The sequence below is a fragment of the Ursus maritimus genome, unplaced genomic scaffold, assembly GCF_017311325.1.
Source record: "Ursus maritimus isolate PB19 unplaced genomic scaffold, ASM1731132v1 scaffold_35, whole genome shotgun sequence".
Classification (NCBI taxonomy): domain Eukaryota; kingdom Metazoa; phylum Chordata; class Mammalia; order Carnivora; family Ursidae; genus Ursus; species Ursus maritimus.
Genome location: NW_024426119.1, coordinates 21,832,829 through 21,846,714, shown reverse-complemented (window position 1 = coordinate 21,846,714; position 13,886 = coordinate 21,832,829). Strand labels below are relative to the sequence as shown.

The window sequence follows — 13,886 nt, the reverse complement described above, 5'->3', positions numbered from 1 at the left end:
TATCAAAATTTTAAGTAAAGCAAAGATCCATCCAGCTCTGTGTACTTCTGCTACTCTCCTCACCTGCCTTACCCTAATTCCAGCCATCAGATCCTGTTTATGTAAAATGCTGACATTCTGTTCATCATGGATTTTTGCATTAGTCCCAATTTTTTTTAACGTCATATCACAATAGTATTTATCTTGATTACTATAATGGGCTGAATAGGGATACCCCCCCCCCCAAAGGTTCCTATCTACCCAGAACTTCAGAATGTGACTTTATTTGGCAGTAGGGTCTCTGCAGATACAATTAGTTAAGATAAAGTCCACTGAATTAGGGTTGGTCCTAAACCCACTGACTGGTGTCCTTATAAGGAGAGGAAGAAATGGAGACACACAGAGACACAGAGCTAACAAAGGAAATGAGCCATGTGAAGACCAAGGAAAGACTGGAGTTCAGCTGCCAAAAGCCAAGGACTGCCAGGAGCCCCCAGAAGCCAGGACAAGGCAAGGCAGGATTCTCCCCTAGAGCTTTCAGAGGGAGCCTGGCCCTGCCAATACTTTGATTTAGGATTTCTAGGCTCCAGAACTGTAAAAGGACACATTTCTGTGGTTTTAAGCTACCCAGTTTGTGGTACTATGTGATGGCAGCCCTAGCAAACAACAATTACAGAAGCTCTTTTCGGGCCCCTTTGAACTCTGCACCCCAGAGGAATGCCACACTTGCCTCACCTGGCCCTGACTGGGAAGCTTCTTTGTGCGGCAGGGGAAGGGCAGAGCGGGAGGAATTCACTGGCTTATACAGAATCAATTTGCTTTAGGTAAAATAGACTTCCTGAACAGAGACTTGCTTTAAAAATTTTTTTTATTACAATTAAAATTACACAAAAGCAAATCAATTCATTTCAATCAAAATAACTCATGTTTACATCATATTTAATAAACTGTACAAAAAATACATAAAATGTTTTCACATTGTGCTTCAATCATCATCTTCTTCCTCTTCATCACTGATCACATACTTCTTATGCTTTTTACTTGCTTTGTCATCATCTTCTGCTTTTCTCTTTCCAGAAGGTTCCCCTTCCTAAACAAATAAAATTTTTAAAAATCTGAAAGTCAATAGAAAATATTTCTAGGAAGATTTATCAAAAGTAGCTCTGAGCTGAATGATCCTCTGAAAACACAAAATAATTTTTAAAATAAGAACATTCATCAAATGAATAAAACCAGTGGTGAAGGTCATGGCCAGTTTCCAAATCTACAAGTACTAGAAGCATTAAAAAATGACAACTATCCAGAGCTAATTACAAACTATAAAACAACCCAACTTCAGGACTGGAAGGAAGAGCTAAGAAAGTATAAGCAATCTCTTGAAAGGGAGGCCTTGTACATGGAGAAGGGCAGACAGGAAACTGCCTGGGAAGGGTCAGGGCTCTCCAAAGAAGTCTTCCTGTATAACCACTAATCCTGTGGAATATTTTTACTGTGATTAGGTGTTTAATTAAACTCTTCTTCTGCTTCCTTGGCATTTCACCTCTTTGTTATCTGAAATTCAGTATTTTAGGGGCGCCTTGGTGGCTCAGTCGGTTAAGAGTCTGCCTTCAGCTCAGGTCATGATCCCGGGGTCCTGGGATCGAGCCCTGCATTGGGCTCTCTGCTCAGCAGGGAGCCTGTTTCTCCCTCTCCCTCTGCCCCTCCTCCCACCCTCGTATTCTCTCTCTCTCTCAAATAAATAAAATCTTTAAAAAACTAAAATAAAATAAAATTCAGTATTTTAAAGCCCATCAATTTTTTAAAATAATGATTTCCTGTTTGGGATATACTAAAAACTCCCATCATAAAGGTTTAAAAAAATATTTGAAGAAATTAAAGGCCTATTACACAAGTCTGCAATACTTAAAATCATGTACGATGTTCTAATAGAAACAAACAATTCAGGAAGTTATCTAAAAACAATTTTTACAGATAGAATTCAAATATAGCAACATCTAAATAATATTAATTATTGGCGAAAATGGATCGCTACGCAATATGGCGCTCCAGAACTGCCTTAACCGGCTTCCTCACCAAAAATTCAACAGGGGGAACAGTCGGAAGGCTGAAGCTGGGGAAGGCCAGGCTCTCTTGCTATGACCAGAGAATGTTTCTGGATGCACAAGCTGGCACAGCGACTTTTTCTGATGCCCCCTATGGCTGGCCCTCTGATGCCCCCTATGGCTGGCCCTCTGATGCCCCCTATGGCTGGCCCTCTGAGGAGCAAGATACCATCCCACACCTGTTTCCTGCCTTATCACCCCAAATGCATCCCCACAGACCTGACGTGCCACAGGAGAATTCCAGGGGGAAAGTTATGAATCCAGAGAGATTTTCAGAAGTCCTCTTGCACTTACTTCCTAGCTGGCAACAGTGAAGTTATCCAAACAGTGATCTGGAAGATGGATCCTGCCTCCAGGGTGTGACAAGAGCTCCCTCCTACTTCCTAGCCTAGAGAAAATCCAGATACTTTCCTTCTCTCCCAGTCTAACATCAGCAAAGGCAAAGAGGACATTCAATCCTACCGTTTGTCTTTTCATTTATTTTCAGATGAAAGTCTTATTTTAAACACTTTACATGCAAGCCCACTGTGGCAACCTTCCCTACGTAAACCTCATTTTATTTTCAGCTCTAAACATCTTCAGCTCTAAAATTCTCTAAGGAGTTTAGTCTGAGTGAACTAAAGGACTGGCATGGTACTTCTAAAAGGTGGCAGAGCCTGAAACCAAGAAAGAGACTCTTAACTACAGACAACAAAGAGGGGAGGTGGGTAGGGAGGTGGATGAGAAAGGTGAGGGGGAGTAAGGAGGGCGCTTGCTGTGCTGAGCACTGGGTGATGTATGGAAGGGCTGAATCACTACACCGTACCCCTGAAACTAATATCACACTGTATGTTAACAAACTCGAATTTAAATAAAAACTGTAAAATAAATAAGTAACAGGTGGTAGAGCCTGTCCTCAAGGATGCAGGACACGGCCGAGCAGATTGGAAACGATCAGGGCTCCCCAAACAAGTCCAGCTGGCACCGATCCCAATCCACCGTCCAGGGTCAGATGCTCCAGAATTCTGCCTGGGAAACCCTGCCGGGACTGATTTCCCCGCGGCTACAGGCAAGCACAGTAAAGCACAGCAAGGGCACGCTGGGCTTAGTGAACGGCAGCCTTCCGGAGAGCTCACGTTGTGCAAGTAAAAACGTGGGCTTCCGCCCTACTGAACTGAGCTGGGACATATCCTAGCGCCGTGTATAAATGCAACAAGTGACAGAAATATCCCTATTAGACCGAAGTCTGCTAACATAGCCACGAATGCAAGCCCATATAGATATAGGAATGGCAGCCCAGTTTTGAAGGAATTGTCCTCCAACAATTTAAAACGAATTTCAATTGTTTTTAAAATTGACTAATTTTTTTCATACTAATAAGCCAGCTCTCAGAGTTTATTTAACACAAAACATACCTAAGAATACATGTAAACAGGAGTGTCTTGAAGTGTAAGAGGCCAACACCAAGAATGTCAAAGTCCTCCAGGGAAATATATTCAGAATCCCGATCATGGGAAATCCTATACTGGAGAGCGAGCTGGGACTATGCTTGTTCCAAGTCACCTAAGGTCCCACGAACAGAGGTAGGACCTCTAACAGGAAAGGCAGGGCTGCCAAGGTGGGGAATGGAGGCTCCATGAGGGAGAGCTGGGAGAGGAACCAGACCACTGGGTACCACCTTCTAACTAATCCTTCTCAGCAGGTCACCTGCTCCATCTAAGAAAGCTGAGGACTGGCCATGATCCTTTCCTTTCCGTTTTCTTCTTGTTTCTTTCTACTTGGGTCTTTCCTTTTTCCACAGTTTCTCCTCTTACCCATTTTTCTACCTTTCAAGTTATATAGGTTTCCTAAAGTTTACCGCTTACAAAAATAAGGGAGGATAAAAAAGCTACTTTTCTTTTTTGTAGCTTAGACCCTGTTGGGGAAGGGAAGCTAGCATTTCCTGTTCAGATACCACACGCCACTGTGCTACCCACTTCTGTATCTGTCATTTATTATCATGCAACAACTCTGAAAGCAGCAAGCATAAATGCCATTGAAGAGATGAGGGTGAGGGAACAGACACAGAAATGTGAGATGACTTGATCAAGGCCATACAAGTGGCCATGATCCAATAATCCGGTTCATTATAATCTAGACTCATGCCCTTTCCCCCTATATTACAGAAAGCTCTGCTGATAATAGTAGTTCTCTGGGAACTTAGAATCTGCAAGCTCCCGTCCATCTCACCCAGGCTCATAGCGTTTGAATGGGGCTTAGTGTACAAACAGGGAGAGGGACCTGGAGCAGGTGTGACCCCTTACCTTCTCTCTCCCACTGCAACCCACAGCCAGGACTTGAGTAGTGAGAAGAAAGTGACCAGGGGACGGGAGGTCCAGGCAGAAGATTTTTCTGGTGTCATGAAAGGGGAAGGGAAGGGACGAGGAAGACGTACCAGAGTATTTGGGAGAGGAAGATAGAGGGTAGTTCCCATAATAGACAGCTAGGAGGTATTCACAAGAGGCATTTGTAGGTCAGGCAGTTACAGGTTTTCCCAGCCTAGAAGAAGGCTATTTGATGGATCATGTTTAAAAATCTCATTTCTGAAAATACTAGAGATAAACAGAAGTTCCATGGCAAATCTTAATTTTCATCCACAGTTTCTCCTTGCCAAGAAATAAAATAGCATCTGCTTAGATGAAGATTCCCGTTTGCCAACAGCGCAACACACTGTAAAACCATCATTAAGATGCTTTCTATATAATTTAAAACAAACATGTTGCAGAATAATTTGACAAGTTCTGTCTAGTTATCTTCCATAGCATGCCACTTCGAACAATGACTGGGAAATATGACAGGCTGTGACTGACAAACAGTAATGCAGCACAGAATTCTGCTTCACGTAAGAGCCTCACAGCAGTTTCTGGTTCACAGAAAACCGAAATGATCAAAATACATTGAAACCATGGATAACAGAAACGCAACATCTATTTCCTTCAATGTGACAAAATAATCCCTCCCTCCTGGAGGGAAAATATAAACAAATCAAAGCGATAGCAAGAAAATGAGGCATAATCAGAGGCCAAAAATTCAGTGAAACCAACAGGCAAGTAGAGCACTAAAGCAGGCTTTCTCCCTGAAGACCTTTACCAAACTGTAAACATCAGCTGTGGCTTTTATGCCCCGCAGGTGCCGAGGACAGGAGACAAACGCCAGTTGGAGATTAATAGCAGACCCCAATGACTACATCTTAAGTATAAAGGCAAACCAGAAATAAGCCCAGGCCCACTTCTTTGAGGCAGCAGTCAGTGAATTTCTTTGGTAAAGGACCAGATAATAAACGTCTTAGGCTTTGGTAAGACACATGGTTCCTGTTATGACTACTCGACTCCACGATTGTAGCAAAAAATATTCATAGACAATACATAAATGAATATGCATGTCTGGTTTCCAACAAAACTTTATTTAAAAAACGGCTGGCAGGCTAGTGAGCTGTCATTTGCCATGAGCGAGTTTGTATGAGCAAAGCATAACGTAGAAAGTGGCTGAATCACTGTAATATACACTTGAGGTGGGTCAACTACACTTCGACTTAAAACAAAAAGTTGGGGGGCGCCTGGGTAGCGCAGTCGTTAAGTGTCTGCCTTTGGCTCAGGGCGTGATCCCGGCACTCCGGGATCGAGTCCCACATCGGGCTCCTCTGCTGGGAGCCTGCTTCTTCCTCTCCCACTCCCCCTGCTTGTGTTCCCTCTCTCACTGGCTGTCTGTCACATAAATAAATAAAATCTTAAAAAAACAAAAAACAAAAAAAGTTGGCATTCTCGATTTTCTCACATATACAAGTTTGTGTATAATTGAATTCTTTGAAGAATGAACAGGATTTTGGAGAAAAAAAAAAATAACCAAGAACCAAGTAGTATGAGAAAGCTGCTTTCACAGAATGAGAGTTAAAGCCACTGATTGGGGGCGCCTGGGTGGCACAGCGGTTAAGCGTCTGCCTTCAGCTCAGGGCGTGATCCCGGCGTTATGGGATCGAGCCCCACGTCAGGCTCCTCCGCTATGAGCCTGCTTCTTCCTCTCCCACTCCCCCTGCTTGTGTTCCCTCTCTCGCAGGCTGTCTCTATCTCTGTCGAATAAATGAATAAAATCTTTAAAAAAAAATAAAAATAAAAAATAAATAAAGCCACTGATTGGATCACAGAATATCTGTCATCATTATAAAACAGAAAAAAATTAATTAATTCTGGGAAAATTCATAACCTCAAGTCAGAATTCTTCCAGGTAATCCAAAAAGACCTCATTCCAAGAACATACTTTAAAGTGATCCCAGGTGGCTGGGGGGCCTGGGTGGCTCATTAGGTTAAGTGTCTGACTCTTGATTATGGTTCAGGTCATGATCTCAGGGTTGTGGGATCAAGCCCTGCCTTGGGCTCTGTGCTGGGTGTGGAGCCTACCTGAGGTTCTCTTTCTCCCTCTCCACTCCCCCCACCTCTCGTAAGTAAGTAAATAAACAAATAAATAAATAAATAAAGTGATAAAGGTGGCTGATACCCAACACACCTGGCAGAGGCAAATATAAATCATCTTTATAGGAACGCATCAATCTAGACACCTCAAAAATTCCCATTCATCTGAGCTAATAAGTAAATCAATCATTTAATCCCAGGACACACAGAGAAATAAGTCATCAAGAAACGGCCAGTAAATGGGCAGTAAAATCACACATGTGAAGATTTCAGACACTGGAATTATCTGACGTAAAAGACTACACATACACAGGTTTAAAACACTTAAAGACAAAAAGGAGAAATTGGAAATAGGAGTTAAGGGAAGGAGTTTTTAAAATGACCATTTTGAAAAAGCAGCTACAACTAAACATTTTTTAAATGGCCAATTTAAGAAACTAAACCTCTACAGATGAAAACTAAAACGATCGAAATAAAAATTCAATGACAGATGGACAACATGAGACACAGCGGAAGACAGGGGCAGTGAGCGAGAAAAAGGCTCTAAAGAAGTATCACAGAATGCAGAGACCAAGACAAGGGAGATACGAAAGTCTGAGAGTTGTAGAGGACTGAGAAGGAAAAACAGGGAACAGGAATAACATTTAATCAGTTTCATAAAGAAAGGACAGAAAGAACAGAAGTAATATCTAAAAAACTGACGACTGAGAAATTTTCAGAACTGATGATGAATTCACATTCAGGAACAAATCCCAGTCAGAAAAATAAAAGGAAATACCAAAGAGATATCACAGTACAACTCAAGAACACCAAAGACAAAGAAAGATCTAAAAAGACTCAACTAAAAGAAGTCCTGGGGGTGTAACGTACAGGATGGTGGCTATAGCTAAAAATACAGTATTGAATATTTGAAAGTTGCTAATAGCATAGACCTTAAAAGGACCTTAAAAGTTCTTACCACAAGAAAAAAGTTTGTAACTATCTGTGATGAATGTTAACTAGACTTACTATGGTGATCATTATGCAATATATACAATTACTGATTCAATCATTATATTGTACACCTAAAACTAATGTTGCATGTCAATCACATCACAAAAAAAAAGACAACATTTCTCAGCACCTGTACTCTTATCATTTGGAAAGGATACTGTTGAAAATTAAGTTAAAATATTTTTAAATTACTTTGAAATTATGTATTATTTTGACACAATTTTAATTTATTGAATTACTCAATATTATTCAAATACTATTTCATCTAAAGAAAAAAAAAAGGGTTTTCTACCATAAGAATTGTTTCTATAATTTAAAAAAATATTGAAAATAAAAACAAAAGAAAGAGAGAAGACATAAATCACCTGATCTACCCACACTGAATGATTTCTAGTTTCTAGTCAAGCCTTGGTAGCTCAGGGCCCCGCACTTTTTCTCACAGGCCCTTCCATCCCCCTAGGACGCCCACCAGGCCCGTGTGTCCTGCAAGCTAACACTGTCTTCCACACCCAGTGAGAGGTCTCCTCCGAGCAGCCTTCCAACACCCGCCTGAGCACAGGGGTCAGACCCTCCTCCGGCCGCTCCTCGTCCTGTCACTGCGTTGACCTCACTGACTTTCGTGAGGCACACAGACATCTGTCTGTGCTCCTGGGCTGGGAGCCACTCTTCATTCCAGGAGTGGACCCGAGGACACAGGGTAAACCCCTAGCATTGAATACATCTGGTTTTACCTCATCACTGGTCAGTTTCTTCGCTTTGAGTAATCTTTGAGCCTTATCTTCTTCTGATCCCTCATCACTGTCTGAAGAATAGATTCTGGCTCGTTCCTCTGAAAGCAAAGGAATGATTTGTGAGTAACTTTCAAAGAGGGTGATCTGTTCATTTCTGGATTCTTCTTCTGATGAATATCTTTAGTTCCTTCTGTACTTTTTTTTCTTTTTTCAAGAAACAAATCATTAAAAAATTTTTTATTTAAAAATAAATGTAGGGGCGCCTGGGTGGCACAGTCGTTAAGCATCTGCCTTTGGCTCAGGGCGTGATCCTGGCGTTCTGGGATCCAGCCCCACGTCAGGCTCCTCTGCTAGGAGCCTGCTTCTTCCTCTCCCACTTCCCCTGCTTGTGTTCCCTCTCTCGCTGGCTGTCTCTCTGTCACATAAATAAATAAAATCTCTAAAATAAATAAATAAATAAATAATAAATGTAAGATTTCATATGTTGAAGTGAAGCACTTATCCTCTCAAAATACAAGAATGGTTCATCTGACCAGTTTTAAGTATTAAAAGGCTGTGTGCAAGGTCACTAAAGACACAAACACCACTTCTCTTCCAGAACAAGCTACTGACACCAGAGTCATTCTTTCAAGGGGATAACCGTTAATTCAAAATAAGCTTGATAAAGGCAAGCGGTGGCTTCCCAGTGCTGTAAAGACCATTTGTTGCCAGACGGACATCTCAAAAGGAGATGGAGATGAGTAACAGTCTGCACTGACGCCCCAGCCCAGGTGAACTCAAGATGGAATCAAGCACAGCTGACCTCTGACCAACCCTCTCGCAAGAGAACCCAGAGTCTTCCCTGGAACTGAACTGAACACTAATGAACTTGTCAGTTAGGTTTTTAATCTCTGGTGAACCGAATATTATGTATCTCTCCCCCTAACAGCATCCTCAATTTTTTTGTTTTTATTCCATTTTTATGTGGCTTATTTCCACAGTTCCTCTTTTCTGTGGGAGATGAGCACTAACCAAATAATAGTCTCTGTAGTGTAGTGCCAAAATAAATAACAGGTAGGCAAGAAGGTGTAACAGCTCACGAGAACAGATGCAGTCACTGCAAGAAAAGGAGAAAGGACTTTTATAGGATGGCAGAGAGGGGAAACTTGAGTGTTCTGAAAATCTGTCACTCGATATGGACAAAACTAGGCTACATGGTCACCCATGGTATACCTTACGCTGTTCAGTGGTTCCCAAAGCTCTATCAGGTTAATCTAGGGAGGACTGGAGTTTCATTTTACAGATGGGGACACAATATTCAGATATAAAGTCACTTCCTGAAGCTGATGACTGGTAAGAATAGGAATGATGGTTTTAGGTTATGTTTATTTAGTACTCGTATGTGCCAGGTGCAGGGCAAAGTACTTTACGTGTGTTACGTCATTTAATTCTCAAAACAACCTCATTTTGTAAGTACTGTCATTATTAATAGGTTGGTTTTTGGGTTTTTTTTTCCTGATGGGGTAACAGAAGGTAGGTATTGTAACTTTCTAAAAGTCATCCAACTAGAGAGTGGCAGAACTGAGTCAGGGACCAGGCAGCCTTCTACCTCAGGTTCAGTCTGCGGGCTGTGGGGACATGCCTGGATGCAGTACTGTGGTTGAGACAGAGGCCTCAAAAGTCAGATGACCCTGTTCAAGAACTGTCCACTGACCAACTACGCAACTTTGGGCAAGTTATTCCACCTCTCAAAGTCTCTGTTCCCTCAATAAGAACAAGACAGCAGTTCCCACCCTTTCAGGCTCACCTGGAAGAATTCTGCAATGTCTAGTTCAGTAGCCCTTGAAATGTATCACTCATTTACACTGGTTCCTCAAAACTAAAAAGTCCAGGGGCACCCAGGTGGCTCAGTTGGTTAAGTGCCCAACTCTTGATTTCGGCCCAGGTCATGATCTCAGGGTTGTGAGATAGAGCCCCAGGTCAGGCTCTGTGCTGGGTGTGGAGCCTGGTTAGGATTCTTTCTCTCCTTCTCCCTCTGTCCCTCCCCCCACCCTGCTGTCTCGAAAAAAATAAAATACCCAGTGACTGGGCACTCAGAGCAGGCCAAATGCAAAGATAAATTCCTGAACCCCAAAATTGTGAAACTGAACTTCTGCACACTCACCTCGAATGCCCCCCTTATACCGGTTTTTAATGGCAGCCAAGCTGATGGACTCCTCGCCTTCCTCCTCCTCATCATAGCGATCAGGTTCTAGGTAACTAGCACTCAGCCCCCGCTGGTGCTGTTTCTCTCTCATTCGGCGCTGCTGAGACTCCCTACGAATAGAAGCCCTCAAACGTTCTTCTTCTTTCTGTAAAGAAGCAAATAAAATACTGAACTTTAAAAAATGAACTCGTTTACTGCCCACTTTAACTACTTTTACTACAAAGAACGTGAAAATGCCCAGCCCAGGATAACACCTATTTTTGCAGTTCTCTCCCTTCCATACCTGTCACCACACACAGCAGTCACCTTGTGTAGTTTCATTCGAAGGTGTTAAGGCAACACGGGGTGAAGAGGCAGAAGGCTCCCTCGCGCTAACGGCCCGATCAGAACTGGCTCACACGTGGCCTTGGGAGCCACAGCGTGCCCCGTGCTGCCAGCCACTCAGAGCCCAGAAAGCAGCAACCAGCCTGAGGGACCTCGGCCAGGCCCAGTGGACACGTGAGGGAGGCTGTCTCTGCTAAGCCCTGAGACAGACACCCGGCTTACTCGGGCTCCACCAAACTACGACGGTGCCCAGAGAGTCCTGTCTGGGCCCCTCACCCCAGAGAGCTTCCCAATGGCCCCCGATGACAGAGGAGGTGGCGCTGGTAGGGTAGGGTCCCTGAGCCCCAAAGCAGACCATTCACACCCTTCCTCCGCCTGGCAATCCACAAGCGTTTACAAGGTAGAGACAGAACATGAGAGGTCAGGGATATCAAGGCATTTCTTTGAATTCATCATTTAATTACTCTGTATTACCGCACACAACTCCATGTTGCTAGACATTCTATGCAGCAAATTTTTCATGAAGGTTGTGCAGAGTATAGAGGAAAAAAATCACTGTTGGTACAACTGGGATCAAGAACAAACTAGCCCATTCCTTATGCATTGCCATAGAAACTGGGGAAGTGGAGGAGGGCTTGGGGGATTGTTTAAGGTGGTCCAGAGGACTCTTCCGATAATGCTGAGACCGGAGTCTAAAGGTTCCTCTAGCTACCTTCGCTTGAGGAGAAAAGGTGGGGAAACGGAGCAAGGAGTCAGGCTCCAAAGCCAATGCGCCTACACACCACTGGGTTAGGCACTGCTGTGAATCTGGTTTAGTTAACCTGCCTCCATGAATGAAATATAAGGAGGAAGAGAAAGCAGGGGCCCAGGGCCAGGCCATCAAAAGAGCCCGACAGTGAGATCAGTGAGAAAGGCCCTGAAGCAGCCGGAGTGTCTTCGCCTCACTGTGCCCTGGTGCACTGGGGAACGGAATCCCATGAAGCAGGCAGGGCAATGCGTGAGGCCTAGCAGGTTTCAGAGGATGAAACTACTCGGCTGCATTCGGCTTCTTAAAGCCAAGTGCTGCAAAAAAGGCCAATGGCGTCAATACAAGCATACAGTCCCATCACTAAGGGACTATGCCCCAGGACGAGTTTGTGCCCACCTGGCAGTTGTGGCAACTCTAACAGGTCGAACATTATAAATGGACCTTTGCTCGACTCTCCTTAGGCATGTTCCCACTCAAACTTGTCTACTTTTTTTCTACTTTAGACTACATCTTTAGCATTTCTATTAATTTTTGACACTGATTCTAAGCCAGACATAGCTCACTGAATCATCTTTGAAATTCTATACCAAGGTTCAGATCCCTTCAGTCACCAGTTTGTTCTTGAACTGTCAGGACCTGGTGAGAAACCCGAGCCCTTGCGTCTGGTTTGTGACCATCACTACATCACTCTTGTTGGGCAAATGCTTCGGGAATTGATCCGGCTCCGTGTTCACACTGGCGCACGCGAGCAAAGGTGGGTCAGAAGAGTTGAGAAACAAAGTTTTGGAAAATGCTATTCTTAACATACAGCTATACCTCATTTTTTTTTTGCAGATATTGTGCTTTTTTTTTTTTTCTTTTTTTTAAACAAACTGAAAGTTTGGGGCAACCCTGCGCCAACCAAGTCCATAGGCATAATTTTTCCAGCATCATTTGCTGCGTTTCTGTATCATATTTTGGTAATTATTCCAATATTCCAAACTTTTTCATTATTATATTTGTTATGATGATCTGTGATGAGTGGTTACGACTGAAAAGCTCAGATGATGGTTAGCAATAAAGTTTGAAACTAAGGTATATACATTTCTTTTAGACATAATGCTACTGCACACTATGGTGTAAACATAACTTTTACATGTACTGGGAAACAAAAAAATTAATTTGGTTCACTTTATTGCGATATTCACTTTATTGCAGAGGCCTGGAACCAAACCTGCCATTTCTCTGAGGTATGCCTGTACCAAAAATGCCAGGATAAAGCTCAGCCAACATACCTTAATCATTTCCGTGCGCTGGCATTCAGGATCACGACCGGCCATTGGTAAGATTCTAATCTTCTGTGTCTTTGAGCATCTATCTGCAAGTGACAGGGTCATCTTTCTATGGGTGGCACTGTCTGTAGAATGAGGTCTGCAGGAAATGAGCACAAATGCCTGTTTACCACATACATCTGTGAGCCAGTCATATCAACAGCACAAAAACAAGAGACCAGACATCATTTCCTACTCTCCAAAAAAAAAAAAAAAAATAGGTGGGGACACTCCACTGCATATACTAGGTGATGGGATTCCAAACTTTCTTCATTCTGTGGCTCACTGGAACATTCTTATCTTATAAGTAAAGTAAAAAACAAAAGCTGGAATAAATGTCTCTGCAAGGCACAAGCACCCTCCAGAATCAGTAAATACACAGGCTCAAGGGGCATTTACTGAAAACAAAGTGCCAAGCGAGGTGCTACACACTTACGGGTTAAATGATTCACTCTCATAGCTACGCTATAATTACTGTATTTTACGTATCAGGAAAGAGAGGCGGAGATTGAGAAAGCTGCACAGGGTCACACAAAGGGAAATGGGACAGACATACAGGTCTGATTCTGAAACCTCTACTTCTGATCACTACAATTCTCGAAAAGCTAAGTCATAACCAAGATTGCTGTGCCCTCTCTAAAGATAAACATTACCCAAGGAGGATGATCTGCTTCGAATAAAGAAAAGGGAAGCGCAACATTTCAGTGTAGTGCCTACCAGTCTAAAGAAGGGGAATGCTCTCACCAGCTGACCTCAGTGTCCTGGGCTGCCTGGGGGACACATCCCTGGAGAGGTACGGGGTACAGCAGCCTCAAGAATGGGATGACCCCAGCCTTCACACCCAGCTCATTGTCCTTCCTCTAATTGCATGCACACAACCAACCTCCAGTTACCAGTAAGTCCTCCAGATCAATTTTATTAAAAAAAAAAAAAAAACCAGACACACTGACCAGCAAGTATTCTAGGCCCCCTGGCAGTTACAGACATCACTGGAATTAATAAATTAACACTAGCTCACATAACAGTCTCTTGTGAGTTTTCTCATTATGACCCGGTTCCCTGTGAAACAGCAACTTTTAGTGCACTTGAC

At 43.1% G+C, this 13,886-nt stretch overlaps 1 protein-coding gene across 1 annotated transcript in view; it reads right to left on the bottom strand.

Moving 5' to 3' along the window:
* Positions 1-829: 829 nt before the first annotated feature.
* Positions 830-13,886, bottom strand: part of LEO1 (LEO1 homolog, Paf1/RNA polymerase II complex component) — a 37,306-nt gene continuing 24,249 nt past the window's right edge. The window contains exons 9-12 of the mRNA XM_008705978.2: positions 12,761-12,896; positions 10,373-10,559; positions 8,230-8,327; positions 830-1,069 (exon numbers count right to left, since the gene is read on the bottom strand). Coding sequence (XP_008704200.1) covers positions 965-1,069; positions 8,230-8,327; positions 10,373-10,559; positions 12,761-12,896 — 526 coding nt within the window. The 3' untranslated portion in view covers positions 830-964. The remainder of the gene's footprint in view (positions 1,070-8,229; positions 8,328-10,372; positions 10,560-12,760; positions 12,897-13,886) is intronic.